The sequence below is a fragment of the Microtus oregoni genome, unplaced genomic scaffold (assembly GCF_018167655.1).
Source record: "Microtus oregoni isolate MIOR12 unplaced genomic scaffold, Mior012 000016F_ref0000370, whole genome shotgun sequence".
Taxonomy (NCBI): domain Eukaryota; kingdom Metazoa; phylum Chordata; class Mammalia; order Rodentia; family Cricetidae; genus Microtus; species Microtus oregoni.
The window spans coordinates 32,869,823-32,888,643 of NW_024543075.1; the positions used below are offsets into that span (position 1 = coordinate 32,869,823).

The window sequence follows — 18,821 nt, forward strand, 5'->3', positions numbered from 1 at the left end:
ACTTTGAAAACCCCTTGTCCTCACAGTCCCCCTCATACTCTGGAAGATATCTACATGGAAAAACCACACAGGGACAGGCACACGAGTAACAGGTCCCGGCCATGCTTAGGGTCTACGTGTTGTGAGGACAGTCCTGGGCTCTTGACCAGGGCTGGTTAGTTTTGTTCTTCATTCTAGAGGCAACGCAGAAGCTGGAAATGGGAGAAAGGGCTTCTGCTACAGGCAAGCAGACAGATCTCAGAATTCAGCCAACAGGGCTGGCTCCCAGGGTTTGAAGGGCAGGTAGTACCTCAAGCAAGCTGTCGCCCACAAGGGCCACGAGCAGCTGGTGTGCCTGGCGCTCACGCATCAGGGCTGCATTCTCTGAGGCATACATGGAGGTGAAGTCGAACATGGCCACATCAGGCTGCCCATTGTGATTTATGGCGAAGTCTAAGGATGGCAGCTGGTAATTGGTGGCAAAATCCGCGGCTTCACGGGCATAGGAGAGCAGTTTTTCCTGGTTCACGTTCTCTGTGCACAGGAGCATCTCTGTGTCAATGTAGTCCTGGGGAGATCAGAACATACGTAAAACCTCCCTTCTCTTCAAAGGACTACAGACCAGGGGATGGGTCTTCATGAGGAGGCTAGAGGGGCTAGGAGGTGAATCAGTCTTTAAAGCGTTTGCCGTGCAAACACGAGGGCCTGTGTTCAATCCCCAGAACCCACATAGGAATCCAGACAGAACAGTGTGTGATTATAATCTCAGTGCTGGGGAGACAGAGACAAAATGGTTCTCAAGAGTCCTTTGCTAGTCTGCCTAGCCTAATGGGTAAACTCTGGACCAGTGAGAGACCTCAAAAGACAAGATGATGACTCCAAAGGAGTCACCCCTGAAGTTAAGCTCTGACCTCCACAGAGATGCACACATGTGCATGTGTGTGTGCAGGAAGTGAGTATGTGTGTGTACATGTACTTGTGCCTGTGAGCACGCACGAATCAAAACTAGAACACCAGAGCCAAAGAAGTAAGCACATGGTCCAGCCATGGCAGTTAGCACGGTCGTGATCAAGCACCCAGTTTGGCGTTGGGCTTTCTGGCATCCAAGGTGAAAGGGAAATGTGATACAGGCTTTCCTTATCAGAAAATGAAGCATAGCAGTTCCTCACGGGAGGCGAGTTTTTCCTGGCACGGAGTGCTGAAAGATCTGTCTCATGCAGGAATTTAGAGAGAGGGCACTGGGAACTGTAATGGACAGCAGACTTGATAACAGCCTCCTGGCAAACAAGGAACACATTGCACATGGCTGGTTCTGACGATAACTTTCAGTACAATTAAGAGACAAAGGAACAAGCCAGTAAATGTGATTTAATAACGGATGGAGTGAAGCTACTGGGGTCCAGATATGCTGCCGTTAGTGGTTAAACAAGATCAGAAAACAAAAGGGGGAGTGCCATGCCTCTCTCTGGATTTCTTTCTGAACTCAGTTGCCCACTTTTCTGTGATGCTGAGGACACTCTGTCTTGGCTACAAAAGTGGGCACTGCCCTGCTTCTCTGCTGGGGTGGAGATGACACATGGACAATGAGGAAATTCATCCTAGAGATGCAGAGCGTTAGATATTTCCAAAGCCTGTTCTGCTTAAAGGCCACCTTTCCTAAAGAGGACGCGAAAGGGCGAGCTCCCACCAGCAGTATGCTCCCAATGTGCATGAACAACCTGGGTTCAGTCTCCAGCGCTGATTTAAACTGGGAGTGGTGGGGCACACCTGTAATTTCAGTGTGAGGGAGACGGAGGCAAACTGATCAGGAGTTCAAGGCCATCCTCAGCTACAATATGAGTTCAAGGCCAGCCTGGCATACATGAGATTCTATCACAGCTGGAATATGGGCATGCTGTTCGACTTTATTCTGCATTTTCACTTTCAATACCATAATTGTAAGATCTCCTCCTTGGAACTGTATGAAGATGGAAAGAGAGTGTATACATGGAATCCCTCATGCAGTGCCTGGCACACAGGAATAGATGATACTCCCTGCCCCTACTAATTCACAATGTCATGAATGGTGTCACATGATGAGACGCCAACTGAACCTATCCAAGGTTCCAGTATGGGCACTCTACAGGTTCCAAAATATACAACCTTCTCTATACCCAGAGTGACCTTCTGTTTCTTGTTTCTGTTTCTTGGGGAGCTGTGACTTCAAATACTCTATTTCTGAAATTCTAATATTTCCTCACAGAATATACGTAGCATTCACCCAAGAGAAGACTGAAGAAGCCACCTCAGTACATCTGAGGGGAAAAGAGGACATCCTATTGCCATACTGACCAACCAGCAGTGAGCTGGCAGATCTGAAATCCCAGTGCTCTCAACAGCTAGTGTGTGTGTGTGTGTTGGTGTGTGCGTGTTGGGTGTGTGTGTGTGTATGTGTGTGTGTGTTGGTGTGTGTGTGTTGGTGTGCGTTGGTGTGTGTGTGTGTGTGTATGTGTGTGTGTGTTGGTGTGTTGGTGTGTGTGTGTTGGGTGTGTGTGTGTATGTGTGTGTGTGTGTGAGGCTAGCTTCTCCCGTCCTACCCACAGACTCTGCCCACAACTCATGCTCTCAGCAGAGGCCCAGCCAAGGTGGAGGAGGCCCAGAGGAGGCCTGGGTTACTAATGCTTCCAGGCCAGATGCCAGTACAAGCTGGTGAGAAGATATGCACACTGTACCCTGACAAGCAACACTGAGTGGTCCCAGTCCAGGACAGGACCTGGAGGCAGCTGACCTGGGGCTGTGGGATCTTTATCTGGAAGCAGTGAGCACAGGAGCTCTAGAAGGGTGAGGTCTGACCAAGGCCCTCATCCTCCCCACCTCCTCTCTCTCATCTTTATCCATCCATATGTGTGTGTCTATGTAAGAATATGCCACATGCATGCAGTGCCTGCAGAGGTTAGAAGAGGGCACTGGAGTCGGCCGGAGCCTCCGGATGTGGGTGAGAGTCACCAAACGCGGGTCCTCTGGAGGAGCAGCAAGTGCTCTTAATCTCTAAGTCATCTCTCCAGCCACACGATGTTCGCTCTTAAACTCGATGATGCATACTAGGTCTGGTGTGCACGCCTGCAATCTCAGCTCTTGGGAGACTGAGGCAAGAGGATGGAGAGTTTGAGGACAGCCTGGACCACACAGCAAGACACAGCAAGACATCATCTCAGAGCAAAAATAAATAAGTAAACCAAGAAGCAAAGCCATGGAGAGAAACCAAACAGCCAATAGGACAGAGCAAGTGTCCAAACAAGGCTGCGGTGTGTGTGTGTGTGTGTGTGTGTGTGTGTGTGTGCGCGCGCGCGTGTGTAGAACCCTGAAAACCACTGTCTACCAGGCACTGAGCCAAGCATGATGTGTGTGCACACATATATACATATATGTGTGTACATTCCTCATGCATCCCTGCTCATATACAGTGATGTCTCAAGAACTCTTCAGAGGATTTACAGGCGTTATTCCACTTTATAGACAGAAGACTGAGATTCAAAAAAAAAATCAAAATCTTGGCCACCATCCTGAGTTAGCTCATGGGAGAACCAGGTCTCTGCTTGTCTCTGAAGGCGCAAACAGTAAGTATTCCCCCGTGGCAAAGGGACACAGTGTCAGACTCCAAAGTGACGTCATCTCTATGTTCCACAAGGACAAGGAGTCCCCATCTCCAAGTGAGTGTGACCTCTTGGAGAAGAAGCGGGGCCAAAGGAAGAATGACATTTGAGGAAGGAAAAGATTCAACTGATCATATTCTGGGCAAAGGTCTCTCACCGCAACAGGTTTGAAACATATCTGTGTGGATGGGTAGTCACACAATGTCAAAGGCAAGGAAGGGCCCAGCAGTTTCTCTTTCCCCTCCCCCCTCGCTTGGGTTCTAGCAGGATAGTATCTCCTCTCACATCTGCTGATTCTGCCAGCCCATGCGCCCTGGGGGAAACAGTTGAGAAATCGCTATCTATGGATACATACATTAATGATGACTCCTTTGTCCAGCAGGCTCTGCTTCTTGGCTGTCATGACAAAGTAGTGCGTACAGTCCTTGTAGTAGACAATGTTCTCGAGATCAATCCCTGCAAGGAGAAGCATTCAGACCAAGTTTACCAACGGCGCCTCGCTTCATTCCAGGTCTCCTTATGTATGTGCAGAAGATGCATATAAGATAAATAGTAAAGACATATCAGGCTGTGGACCAGAAACAACTAGCTTTTATGATTGCACAAAGGCATGTTCAAAAGTAAAACAACCAAACAGCATACAACAACCACAGATGTCTAGTATTCTTAAGTTAAAGCTAGACAGAAAGTATTATAGGAAGTGCTAGACAGGACCACAGATGCAAACTTTGAACCTGACTGTATGGATCAGGCTCCATCCACTGTGTGTCCACAGAGCATCTTCTATCATGGCCTAGCTTGAATGAGAAAACCCAGGTCAGAGGTTAGAGGCTTAGATTGCATTGTGGTATGTGGGTGTGGGCATGTTCCTGTGTGTAGGCCAGAAGACAACCTCAGGTATCATTTTTCACATACCTACCTACTTGAGACAGGGTCTATCATTGACCCAAAGCTCAGCAACTATAGTAGACAGGCCAGCCATGAGCCTCAGGGATGCTCCTGTCTCCACGTCCTAGAACTGGGATTATTAACATACACCACCACACAAACATTTTTATGTGGGTCCTGGGAATTGAGTTCAGATCCTCAGTGGAGCCATCTCCCCAGCCCTAGACCTCATCTTTTGTCCTCTCCACAGACAGCAACACTTTCACACATTAGGATTCTGCACTGAAGATCACGCTATGAGATGATCGCTTTTCTCTGGTTCTCAAAGGGATGCGGGGAGGCTCAGTCAGAGCCACCGGCTCACCTGAGAACTTAAGATAAGTCAAATCATCAGGACTGCTGAATTAGAAACTGTAGGTAGGGCCAACACCGTAAGTGTTAAGTTCCCTGGGTGGCTCTGGTGGTCACTAGAACATGAGGACCTCTGGCTGGTGTATGTGACAGGAAGTAAAAGGCACACAGTGACCTTAAAGCATCCACACAAGGTGTGCTGGGTAACCATAGCAACACCCTTATTATTACAGTAAAATAGGAAACAGCCATGCACACGGAAGGCCCCCAAGAGAATCAAAGGAAATTTATTGCTGTCACTGACCTGAGACAATGACTTACGGTGTGACAACGGCCAAGTTTAAAGGAAGCTCGGGAAAGCTTTGGAGAAACACATGCAATGTCCTGCCATAATCCCTATCTGGCGGTTCGGGTATTTATTTTCTTTGTTTCTAAGGGGGAAGGGAGGGCTGGAAAATTAAGTATTAAGTCATTCAAAGGATACAATACTCTGGAAAGGAAACATTAAAACTTGTAATAATAAATTGGGGAGGCTCCGAGGGACATAAGGTGGCAAATAGAGTTGTAACCAGCAAGAGGCTGAGCCTGGCTCAGCAACTCAGCCCCTTCCTAGAAAATGAACTTTGGAGAAAATGATTCCATGGGAAATAGCACCTTAACAGGAAACCCATGGAAGGTGGGGGTCAGAGGCCAGAGTCTTAAGTGAGCACATGTGTCTTTGTGGGTCACAGGGTCTCCGTTATAAATACAGTGGAACCAGCCACAGACAGCAGTGTGAATGGATGTCCATGATGAGTTGTGAGATCACAGTCCTTGCTAAAGGACATCTCAACGTATCATGGAACATACCCCTTTTTGATTTTTTTTCTCCCTTTGGCCCCTTGAACATAGAAAATCAGTCCCATCTCAGAGGCGATACCAAAGCCACAGGGTCATCCAGAGTCCTCGGGCTTTGATGCCAAGAGAAGCCATGGTCCCCAAAACCTACCATCAGGATTCTATTTAAGATGTGATGTTGAATGGGAAAGTGAGAAATGTGGACACTAAAACGTGCTAAGACAAGGAGAAGACAAGGTACGGGTGCAGTGATTGGAACAGGAGCCACGGGAAACAAGCGTGTAAGCGGCAGTGAGGGAAAGTGTCAACAGACCAGGGCAGACTGGGCACCAGAGAGCATGCCTGGCACCTTCACTCCTTTTATAGACAGGGTCTCCTGTAGTTGAGGCTGGCCTCAAAATTACTGTGTAGCTGGTGCTAGCCTTGAACATCTGGTTTTCCTGCTTCCATCTTCCAAGTGCTGGGATTACAGGCACGGGCCACCATGCCTTGTGAGTATAGAAGCCTACTTTAACATTATCACTGTGCTGCCTTTCAAGGGACAATGTGCACTTTTGGTCAGGTTATAAAGAAAGCCAATTTCTCTGTTTCTCCGCTACCCTCATGAGCATCTGTCGTTCTGGCCATATAGAAGATAAGTCTTGGGCTGCTTATCTGCCCCAGACTCTATACCCAGCTATTGAATCAGTATCTTCTGTCCCATGGTTAGGTGACAATTGCTGCCAGAGCATGCTGGGGGTGGGGTGAGTTGTGTGTAGGGTCCTTGTCCTGTCTCATAGGGAGGGGCAGCTGATGTGCTGCACAAAGCCCCGGGAGTCTTCAGGTTCTCCCTCAGATTATAGGTTCCCTCCTCAGCATGTCCCAGCATTTCATGCAGAGCTTAGGCACAGACTTCCCAACTACCCTGTGTCACAGTGCTTTACATGGGTACCCTCTTTGGATAGGGAGACCCTTCAGGAGGGGTGGGGCTAACATTGACATTGTACTCTACAATGCTGAGCGCCAGTATACAACAGACATTCAGTAAATGTCCACCATGTATTAGCAAAGTCTACAATCTATTTCCATATACAACATCCAGAACATTCTCTCAAGATTCCCTCTTTTCCTTGAAGGGCCTCTAGACATTTAGTGTACTGAGAAAAATCTTTGCTCCCAGACTCCAGTCCCAGCAACTCCTGTAAGCCAGAGGGCCCCGTGAACAGCTTGGGAATCTTGGGTGAAGAAGGACTAGGGAGAAAAACTTAGTCAGAAAAACGTGTTTTGGGCAAATACTGCAGAATGGAATTTGGCCAGAATCCATGAGTTGGGGGAGGGCAGGCATGGTGTTGTAACCCCAGTGTTGCACAGAGGCAGACCTCCTGAGAACCCTCCTGGGGCTCACTGGCCGTGCAACCTAGCCTACTTGTCAAGCATTAGGCCAGTGGGACCTTTTCTCTCTACACACACACACACACACACACACACACACACACACACACACGACAGCATCTGAAGGACACTAGAGATTGTCATCTGACCACCATATATCTGTACACACACACACACACACACACACACACACACACACGAGGACAGCATCTGAAGGACACTAGAGATTGTCATCTGACCACCATACATCTGTACACACACACACACACACACACACACACACATGAGGACAGCATCTGAAGGACACTAGAGATTGTCATCTGACCACCATACATCTGTACACACACACACACACACACACACACACACACACACACACACACACGAGGACAGCATCTGAAGGACACTAGAGATTGTCATCTGACCACCATACATCTGTTCACACATGCATACACACATACAAACATACTGTGAATAGCGTCTGGTTTAGAGAGGGGAGGTCTCACCTGTTTCTTCTTTAAGGTCCTGAAAGAACTTCTGGTTGAAGATGAAGGCCACGCCACTGATCTCCTCCACCTTGGCCTCGGCCGTGCTGTTCCTATTTATGAAGTTGGCAGTGATGGCGATGGCTAGCTTCCCCCGGAACTCCTTCCTCCTGAACCCTGTGTAAGGGACAGGATAGATGTGTCAGTCCTCTAGATGGGGTGGGAACTCAGACAATACTGCTGAGAACACTCTTCTCTGTGCCCCAAAGACAATGGGGACAGCAGTTCTGGAGCAGGCAGAGGCACCAGACTTGTTCCAGCAAGAGGCATTTTGAACTCTGTTCTTTTCTATATCATTGGACCATATGCAGCGCTTACATATCCACAGGCCAGTGGCCAAAATGATCTGTGCAGCAGGCTACCACAGACCTCAACCCTCTGGAGATGTTCTGAGTATATCACTGAAGACTCTTAAGGTGCTTTGGCACTGAGGGCTTGCACGGGTCAAATGGTTTTGTTAGCATTTTAAATGGAAAAGAAAACCTTTTGAAAAATAGGATTAGACTAAACTCCCATAGGAGAGGGATGCTAAAACATTTTCTTTATAAATTTGTTGTTATGGGTCATATTGCATTGCCATCTTCCTACCACATATGTTGGTGAAATCCTAACCCTTGGTGTCTCTGTATGTTGGGCTTAGTTAATATAAAGTCAACTGGAGTATAATGGGCCATCTACTGTAATACAGCTGATGTCTTTATTCATGGGGAAAGTTGGACCCATAAACACACTGAGGAAGATGCTCTGTAAAGATGAAGGCAGAGATGGGGTTGTGCTTCTGAAAGCAACACCAAGGTCTAGCAAAAGAAACCAGCACACTAGTTCCCAGTGACTGGTGTTTCAATGTATGCTGACTGGTTTATGTCTTGACATAAGCCTAGACATACCTAGGAAAAAGGAATCTCAACTGATGAATAGCCCCTAGCAGACTGGCTGAGGGTATGTCTGTGGTGGCATTTTCTTGCTTAGTGATTAATGTGGAAGGGTTTAACCTCTAGCAGGCTGGGCATAGACCCTAGGCTCTCAAGTATTCTGACATGTAGTTTTCCCAAACAACCAGAACAATCCCACAAATCATACACGTATTCACACTGGCAGCTTCGATGTGTCTTGTCAGACATTTCTGTGAGAAGATGGGCACAGGAGTGAGGGCAGGGCAGACTGTGGGGCAGGACAGACTGTGGGGCAGGTAGCAGACAGGAGAGGCCTGAGCTGAAGGACCAGATATGCAGACTTCTCTGAGATCAGACCTATTTCAGTATGTGTATCCTGTCCTCAGAGAATGAGTTTGCCCAGCCATGCATCTTCATCTTATGACCTTTGACAGGGGCAGACTCAGAAATAACAACTGTCCCTACTCTAAGAGATGCCACCGACACCATGATGTCTTCCACCCATGGTCTCAGACAACCGTTCTGTATAAATGAATACACAAAGCCTGTTGCTGGACTCAGAGAAGTGTGGCTTTGGAGCCTGAGAGTTTGGCTGCCTGGCAGTGGGTATTCTCAAGAGCTATGGAGAAAGAGGCCCTTCTGTTGATTGGTAGAGTACTTGAACATGAACGGATGCCAATTGGCATCTTGAGATGTTTGCCTTAGACAGAGCGACAGGAGAATGCACCTTGGCTAACACAGCAGCAGGTGCTCAGCCCATTTATGTTGACATTTCCCACAGTATAAGAAGCATTTTTACAGAAAAGCCCCCCCACCTCTTGCCCCCACCCTCTGAGAGGGTTCTGCTATCCAGATTCTCATTTGGGGATGCTGAGGTCCAGGGAGGGAAAATGGAATGGCCGTCCTCACACGCTCAGATTCAGGCAGGACAGGACAGTCTGTCTGCCTCTACTCTTAGCCGAAGCATCTGTCATCTTGATCATCCTTCTCCGGTTCCCCTCATCATCTCTCAGCCCCAAAAGATGAGTCCTCACCTTCCAGTGTGTTCCTATTGCCGTCGGCACCAACGATGACGTCAAACTCAAAGTCAGACAGGGCGTGGTCTGCAGGGAGGAATTCTGCCCGCCAGCCGACTTCTACCAGAGCAGAGAGACTATTAGATGAGCGGCAGAGACAGGCTTGAGAGATGCCACCCCTCCCTGCTGGCCATGAGACGCGGACAAGGACCCAGGGAAGCCTCCCCAAGAAAGGCATCAGGCATATCCAGCTTTTGACACTGTGACACAGCGCTGTCGTCTACAAAGCTCATGGTTGAGAGCCTGTGCAACTGGGGTTTTTTATGGCAAAGACCTCTCGTAATATTTTAATAAGTTCACTATTTCATATTTGGCCACACGCATAGCTATCCGGTAGCATGCGGTTCCCAGGCTGCAGATGGGACACACCTGGACACTCCATATCCAGCTTCTCTCTGGTTATCCCGCACAAGGCGAAGAGGAACTGCCGACTCCACACCTGGGCTGGCTGAACTTCACGAGGATGCTAACCTTTAGCAGACCCCAAACCAGTCTCCCTTGCCCCTGTCTATTTTTCACAGATTCCCCCATATTTGTCCCGTATTCAGTGGCTCCTCATTGTCAAGCAGATCCCAGGGGATGTGGGAGATGCCAGGGAGCCACTTTGCACTTCTGCTTCTGACTCCAATGGTTTGCTGCTATAGAAGCATATTCTCAGGGCAAGCCTGGCTGGGTCCTTGGAATGAGGGTTGACTATCCAGCAGAGATGTTCCAACAGGAGCACACAGTCTCTGAGTCATTTGAGAATGACTGTGTCTTGTTAAAAAAGCAAGGAAATCCTCCCCAAGTTGTCAAAAATATTCTGAGCTGAGGCCAGGAGAAGTCAGGGGTGTGCCCTCCCTGGGAAACAGCAAAGTCTCCTATACACACTGCTTCAAAACTCAGCATTACCAAGATAGGAAGCAATTGTGACAGCAAGATATGGAGCCTTGGACAAACTCCATGACAACGGTGTGTGAAAGAGATCAGAATTTGATTTCCCTTTCTTCTAGTTTTTTTTTTTAAGGTAGGTTCTCAGAATATAGCCCAGGCTGGCCTTGAACCTACAACCATCTTGCCTCAGTTCTGGGATTACAGGTATGCACCACCACCATGTTCAGCTAAAATATCAGAATATTTCCAGGACAGACTCCAAAGATACATTAAAACCCTGTTTTGAATCTCCCCCACCCCCCCAAAAAAATACTACCAAGAACCCACCTAGATGGAGGTATTTTATGATCTAAGTTAAAACTCAGTAAAATCAAACATACCGATGCTCATGATGGCATACCTGTAATACCTGTAATCCTAGCATTCAGAAAAAAGTTCAAGGGTCATCCTTGGCAACATAGTAAGTTTGAGGCCAGTTTGGGCTACATAAGACTATCTCAGGGATATATATATATATATATATATATATATATATATATATATATATATATACACACACACACACATTGTGGTAGTTTGTATGAACAATGGACCCTATAGGCCCATAGGGATTAGTGTGGCCTTATTGGAGGAAGTGTATCACTGGAGTGGGCTTTGAGGTTTTGGAAGCTCAAGCCAGGCCCAGTGGCTCTCTCTTTCTGCTGCCTGCTGATCCAGAGGTAGAACTCTCAGCTGCCTCCCCAGCACTGTCTGTCTGCACGCTGCCATGCTTCCTACCATGATGATGGACTGAACCTCTGAATGTAAACCAGTCCCATTGAAACATTTTCCTTTATAAGAGCTGCCGTGCCCACGGTGTCTCTTCTCAGCAACAAAATCCCTAAGACATACGTATTCCAAGAAATATCTAGAACCTTTGTTTGACAACCACTCTAGAAGTCTCAGTTTCTTTACTGTATTTTAAAATGTTTTGGGGGTGCAGCAGGCACATTTTCCTATCTGCGTGTGAACTGACACACATGTCCTGAAGCTTATGTGACTTTATTATGCTATCAGATCTGTCTTGTTGGCTGCCACCAGCTGAATGTTGTTGGTCGAAATTGTATTTTCCTAGGGACTGAGTAACCAAATTATAGGCCTCATGGTGTAATAGTAATTCCACCATCACATCTGCCCTTGCTGGGAGCTGAAGAATAAGCCCAAAGCCACAGAAATGGTCAAAAAAGGTAAAGTATTTGTCAGTGGAAGTATGCCAAACAGCTCCTAGCAAAAATAACTTGCAGAGATAGCCTCTGAAAGCTACCAGCACAGCTTCCCACTTGGAATATCTGCCCTCAAGGCAGAGAAGGAAAATTATACTGTACTTTGATTTTCTTGGTCTTCAGGAGGCTCTAGAACCCTCACGAATTCCACATTCACATGGATTTCCACTCCCAGCATCAGGGCCACCTTGAACAGGATAAGCTGTAGTTGACGGATACCTGTCGGGAAGAAAAGGAGAGATGACTGTTCGGAGCGATGCCTGGGTACCACCTGTGTGAAAGTGCTGTGCAGGTGTGGTTGGTGGCCTCCGAACTCAGCCCGGCACCTGCTGAGTCTGTACTAGGCACTGCAGGGCTTCTCACGCATCCTTCTTATTCTCGTTTAATAGAGGAGATACTGAGACTTGCTAAAGCCAGGTGACTGTTCAGGGCCATAAAGAAACAAAAAGCAGATGGGATCCTGTTCAGTCTGACCCGAAGGTTCTGCTCTAGCTGGACCAGGCTGTCCTAACTAGGAAGATTTGTCTTTCCTACACCTTTGCTGAGCTGGGCTCTGGCTTTGATGACATAAAGTCTCTCGGAGGAGACAGTGAGAGTCAGGAGCCACAGGAAAGTCAGAGATCAGATGGCTCTTTGGATGAGGTCTATGCCAAAAGCTCCTTCTCTCCAATGGTAATGGACAAGGCGGGGAATTCTCCCACCAGCTGGGCTCATGCTCTCCACTCTTGCCATTTCAAATGCCTTCAGTGAGCGCAATCTTGTTCGTTCCCCGGTGCTCGGCACAAATGGGCATCCCTCCAACTATTTTCCTGTACAGGGAGAAACTGTAAACTTGCTGTTGGCTTCTCTGCATCGAGTGGGTGCAGTTTATTTCATATTCGTGGAGCACCCACAACATGCCAGGTGCCATCTTAGTCACAGCAACGGAGAACATGCTCTGTAATGAAGGAAACAGACAGAACGATGGGGCCTGGGCTGGGGCTGCAATAGAGGAACAATCGGGAGCATCAGAATCCCTGGACAGACTGAGGACAACGAAGTCCACATGAGGCAAGGGCACCTGGGAGCCAGGAAGCGGCTGGGTAAAAATCTCTTTAGTGTGGTGGCAGAAGGAGGTGGACACGCAGGGGAGAGTATGAGGGGATAGACAGTTCACACTTCCTCTTTTAGAGCAAATCCTTTGAGCCAAGGAACAATAATGAGGTCCCCAGAGAAGGTGGGGTCCAGGGTGAGGCGCAGGAAGACTGATGATGAGGAGAGGGAGAAGGGGGAGAGATATGCAAGAGGGACCAGAGTTGGAAGGCGTGGCTCGCTCTGCCTCTGTCCTGGGGATGCTAAGAAGGGAAGATGAGCGTGTGAAGGGCTGGTCAACACCTCTCTCTGTCACGCACAGGACACAGACCACAGGGCTGGCAGAACAGTGCTGGGAAGTAAGAGTTCTAACACAGGACGTAAAGAGAAGCCGAGCAAAGCTGAACATGAAGATGCAGCTGTGGCTGGAGATGGCCTGCAGTCTGAACAGAAGCCAGCCAGCTGGCTACAACCTGCTAAGGAGACAGTCCTTCCAGGGGAGGCTTGGCCACACCTCACAGTGTCAAGGTTCCTGGCTTCTGGGACCCAGGAGGTGCTCTCTAAGTCCCCACCTTCATTCTCCCAGAGCTGCCCTGGACAAGGCCATATCCTTTCCACACTGCTTGAAGCCTTCACTTCACATTCTAAGCAACAGGCCTCCTTCTCTGGGTGGGTCAACGCATCCCGCCAGCTCACGCTGTGGCTTTCTGGGCAAATGCACATTTCTTTCCGTTGGACTTCTGGAATTTTCTCATCCCAAAGTGGGAATAAACTCTGGGGTTGCTGCTGGTAAATTCTTCTGCGTCTGAATAAATTACACCCTTAGTAGCTGATAATTCTCTCCAGTCCCACCCACACTCCACTCACTTTTCCCATCAGCATTGGTCTCATATGGACATGGGTCTTTGGGCTCCGCTCTCACCCATCCCCGTGGAGAAGTACAAGGTTCTCAGGTTTGAGGACCACACACCGCACCCTCCTATGCCACCAGAGCCAAAGTGCTTTAATGTTCAGCACACAGCAGATGGGGTGCTGTGTAAGCTTAGCAATTCAAGGAGACAACATTAGTCCTGTTTTATAGGAGATAAAATTGAGACCTGAGGAAAGGAATTTCAGCCAAGTAAGGAATGAAAGAGACATCTTTGTATTGAATTCACCTGACTCTCATATGACCTGCCTGACTTCCACATTCCACTGTCATCTGAAGATGCCCAGAGACCTCTTCCCTGCAAAGCTCCGAGGAGGTGGGGTACTGCCTCCCCAAAGCAGGTCTGCGTAGGTCTTATCTCAAGATTCCACAGGTGACCAACAGCAGAACAGAAGCCGTGCTCGGCACAGGTGTTCAGACTGCCCGGCACCTGGTCTACATCCTCAGCTTCCCTTCCCAGCCCCCACGGAATCACACAGGCGGCCTTCCCTGTCGTCAAAGCTCTAAGGAGCGCTGGTTAGCGATCCTCCGTCAGAGATTACATGTTCAATGACGTCACTCCTCTCATCTGCCACCTGCCCTCCTCCCCAGGACTCTCTGCAGCACAGTGTCCAAAGGCTTCTGCACAAGGTCTCAACCATCTGGCCCTGTTAGCGGCTTTGTGAGTTCTCTCTCTCAAATTCCTCTGGGAACGTGACTCACTCTATTAGAGCACATTTTATTACTGACAGAATCTCAGCACACTCCCGGAGCGTACAGACTCCGCTGCTTACCCCTGGGCTTTGTATTTCATTCATCCACCCGACAGATGTTTATTGTTCATCTATTATGTGTCAAATACTTAGGCCCTGGAGACGGGCATTTTGGCAGGCAGTGCGTGCCACAGTCTGTGACCAATGGGACACAGCACGGAGCCCAGAATAAGCCACAAAGCACACTGTCATGGTCCGAATGTGAAATGTCACCCCTGGCTCAGGTATTTTGACATTTGACCCCCATCCAGTGGGACTGTTTTAGGGGACTGCAGGACCTTCAGGAGATGTGGCCTAGCAGGAAGAAGTGAGCCTCTGGGGGAGGAAGGGGATTTGAAGTTTATAGCCCAGTCCCTCTGCTGGGCCTCTCTTCACTTCCACATCTGCCCAGATGTGAGCTAGCAGCCATGAAGCTGCTTGCCTTTTTCACTTCTTTGCCACGAGAGGTCTGTGTCCCTTCACACCATGAGCCCAAATAAAACCTCTCTTCAAACTGATTCCTGTGAAGCATCCCTTCACAGGCAAAACAAAGTAACTAAGCATAGTCTTTCATCTGGATGCATGGTCCTCAAAGGGCCAGCGGGGGCTCCTTGATGTGAGGCCTGGACTCACTGAAGTACCCCACCCCAAGATGGGTCCACCCACAGTGAGACCCGGACCTTCATGAAGTACCCCACCCCAGCCCTACTCACTGATGTGGTCGATGGAGCCTGCACAGAATTTCCCATAGAACTTCTTGGCTCCTAGGCCCCGTAGGTCGTGGATGGTGAAGGGCCAGAGGTGTAGGACGTTGTTCCGGGAAAAGGTGTCTCTCTTCTCCACTACAACCACTTTGGCTCCCAGGTAGGCAAGTTCAATGGCAGTGCGCAAGCCACACGGTCCTCCTCCGACAATGAGACACTGTGGGGAGAGAGGGGACACTTAGCAACCTTGAGTGTCCAGGCGGTCTGTCACCGGGTGCCACCTCACCAGCCACAGCATGCTGGGCATCTGCTAGGGTCCATTAGTCATCCACCCGGTGGGCCTTCCCTGTGGGTCCATCACAGACTAGACACTGTTCAAGCCCTGGGAGGATAGGAGGTTTTGAGTGAGGTTGGACCAGATCTGACCCCGGGCCTGGTACCCCCAGCTCTCAGCTTCCTTTCCTGTGAGCTGGGTCTGTGAAGTGTTGCTTTTCCGCAGAGGGCTGTGTCTATAGGACCACATTTGGGAAGTGTACTGGGCTGGGGAAGTGGCTCAGTTGTAGAGTGCCAGCCTGGCACATGCGAGGCCCTGGGTTACATAACCCAGCAACACTAAGTACACAGTAAAAGAAGGAAGTACTTCTGAGTCATGGAAGTGTGTGGAGCATCATTATTGTGACTGAAGGTAGCCAATAGTTCCTTAGGGCCAAGAGCCAAATAACAAGAGAATCTATTGACAATCTGGACTTCATCAAGATTAAAAACTTTGGTGCTGGGGCTGGAGAGATGGATCAGTGGCTAAGAGCATTCTCTGTTCTTCTAGAAGCCATGAGTTCCATTCCCAGCATCCATGTTGGGTGACTCACACCACCTGTAATTCCAGCTCAGAGGATCTGACACCCTCTTCTGGCCCATCATGCACCAGCACACAGATGTACCCCGCCCCCATCACATACAAATAAAAATAAATCTTAAGATAAAACTGATGTTTCAAAAGATTGTATTGCCAAGGAAGTAAAAAGTAGAAAGTCATGGTGGCATCTGCCTGTGAGCCCAGGCTAGCCTGTCTCCCCCTCTCCCGTTCCCCAACCTGGCAAAGGAAAAGACAAAAGGGAAAGACAGTCCCACTGATGGGCGAAATACTTGCAAGACACATAACTGAAGTTCTGCTAGCGCACTTGTATCTAACACGCATAAAATTTGATAGCTTGAATGAAAAATAAAACATCCAAATGAACCCTAGAGAAAGAATTTAGATAGCATTTTTTTCCAGTAAAGATATAAACAGATCCCAAAACTATCAGCATTAGGGAAATGCAAAAAATAAGCCACGGTGAATGGTCACTCCCTGCCACTGGTAATTTGATGGGGGCACATGAACCAAGAGCTGGAAACAGTCAATTCTCACACCTTATTAGTGCAAATGATTTCAAGCAGTCTGGTATTGCAATTTCTTTATCAGCTAAACACAGGGGTACCATATTAGCCAGCCAGCCCACTCCTAGGTTCATATTCTCAAGAGAATCGAAATCATCTCCATGAACACCAAGGGAAGGATTATTGACATTAGCCCCAAACCTCAAACAACTCATGAGCCTATGAATTGATGGATAAGCAAGATATATGTGGGCCTATCCTCCTGCAACCTCGGTGGAACTCTGAAACACAGCTTGCTCCAATACCGAGGGGACTTAAGAGGTGAATGAACAGACACGTGGCAGGATCCCCCACTCTTAGATCCTCCACAGTGGAACAAAACCTTGGGCCCCTTCCCCAACTCCCTTGGCTTTTCTAGCTAGCCAGCAGGGAGTTTCCTGTGGCTAGGATCCCCTAAAGCCCAAACCCATCCACTGGACCCCCCAAGCTACTAGCCACACCCCACCTAAGAGCTACAAGCTTGCTATAGTATTGAGGGGACCAAAAGCTTGTAACTGGAGTTACAGGTGGTTTGCAAGGCACCATACGGACGCTGGGAATTGAACCTGGATCCTCCAAAAGAGCAGCCAGTACTCCTCATCTCTCCAGCCCTGAAGTTGGGGTCTTATTACTGAAAACCAGTGTCTGTTTCTAGAGACACTCAGGCCACGGCGTAAACTTGGACTTTGAAACAAGGAGCCAGAATGTCGTATGGTTCATGCTATTTCATGCTCAGACAGGGAAAAGCCTGGTAGAATGCAGGGGACTTTAGAGGAGGGGGCTTCCTATGTTATCATCAGTATCACTGTAGCTCACGTCTGTGGCGCACTCACTCACAATCGTGTGCTTGGCTTCTCAAGCTCAGGAACTGTTACTGCTCATAGAAGAGAGCTTTCATTCTGACCACTTCCCACATGGGGACAGCAGGGCACAAAGCTGCAAGGTAACCAACTGGTCCACGGTGTCAGATTGAAAGCCGCGGAGCCAGGATCTAAACCCAGCTGGTCTTGCTCTCAAGACTACGGTGCAGTCCTGCTTCTGGGCTGATGGAAAGAAAAAGAAAACTGACCATCTCAGCTGATGGAGCCCACTCAGGAAGAGGGGAGGAAGGGGGAGAACAGAGGGAGTGGTCTATGCCCGGATGCTGAAGGTCACTGGGGGTAAAGAAGAGACAAACAAGACTTTGTACAAGGTCCATATACCAAGTCATTGCATGTTGAAGAAGACCAAGTCCTTCTTCAGAGAGGACACAGTCTTAGGACAGAAGAGGGGAGAGGGGGACACATGGTGATGTAGATAGTCACATCTAATTTTCTATAGTGCTACATAAGATCTGAAAGCATGGAAGTAGCCCAGCAGTGGAAGGAGGTCACAGTTGAGGGTGTGTGCAGGGTGGGTGCGTGGAGTATGGGGGTGTGGGGTATATGTGAATAGCTGGAGCTGTTCAGCAAGTCAACAAGCGGGACCTTCACCCACTTCTCACTCACTGATGGACGTTGCAGAGACATCTGGAAACTTTCCTCTACTTGGGATTAAATGTTATCTTAAAAACACATCCCTCTTCCTGAGCAAATACTCCAACCCCTGGCTGTCACTCCCCTAGGCCACCAGGGTCCCCGAGGGAAAGTATGATCAAGTATATCAGAGGCTCCCACACTGCAATCAGTGTAGTTTACTGGCTGGAAGCTTCCAGAGAGTCTGTAGCCTCCCAATTAGAGGAAATGAAGTCACTGCTGAGATTTGACTCACCCCCAGAGACTTTGGGGAGTGCGTGGGGGTGGGGCCCTGGCTTCCTCTCTGGACAGAGGTGCCTGGAGAAAACCGGCTTCCTTAGCCCAGATCCTGCACGTTATCTCACCCTCCATGCAACTTCTTGCTCCACATAGCCAGACAATGACGGTCATTTCAGAACCTGTTCCAAACCCCATGCTTGCGAGGTTTGCTTTGGGCGAAGTCTGGCCCCATCGCATGTCTGCAGTTACTGCCTTTTTCCTGTTGGTGAGCTCGGTCACTCCATGGCCAGCGCTGGGCCAGCTGGAGGATGTAGGTGAAGAAGGGCAGAAGAGAGAGGCCTTCATGCCTAACCCATCTCTGGTACCCAGACAAGGCAGGAAACCTCTTCTCCAGCCAGGGACTGTTGTACCTAGAGTGTGCAAACATTAGCCGGGACTCAAGTCCAGTCGTCTTGGCAGCACATGGGTTACTGTCAGTGAATGCTTGGCTTTCCTATCATTCTAGGCTGCATTACATATTTTGGGCCTGGA

At 48.8% G+C, this 18,821-nt stretch overlaps 1 protein-coding gene across 6 annotated transcripts in view; it reads right to left on the reverse strand.

Moving 5' to 3' along the window:
- The window catches only part of Mical2 (microtubule associated monooxygenase, calponin and LIM domain containing 2), a 137,603-nt gene that overhangs the window by 37,808 nt on the left and 80,974 nt on the right, over positions 1–18,821 (reverse strand). For all 6 annotated transcript variants that reach the window (XR_005975788.1, XM_041666907.1, XM_041666905.1 and 3 more), the window contains 6 exons: positions 15,151–15,358; positions 11,810–11,926; positions 9,531–9,632; positions 7,565–7,720; positions 3,967–4,067; positions 290–547 (listed from right to left, as the gene is read on the reverse strand). Coding sequence is in view for 5 of the 6 variants with exons in the window: in XM_041666907.1 (XP_041522841.1) it covers positions 290–547; positions 3,967–4,067; positions 7,565–7,720; positions 9,531–9,632; positions 11,810–11,926; positions 15,151–15,358 (942 nt within the window). In the remaining variant the exon portion in view is untranslated. The remainder of the gene's footprint in view (positions 1–289; positions 548–3,966; positions 4,068–7,564; positions 7,721–9,530; positions 9,633–11,809; positions 11,927–15,150; positions 15,359–18,821) is intronic.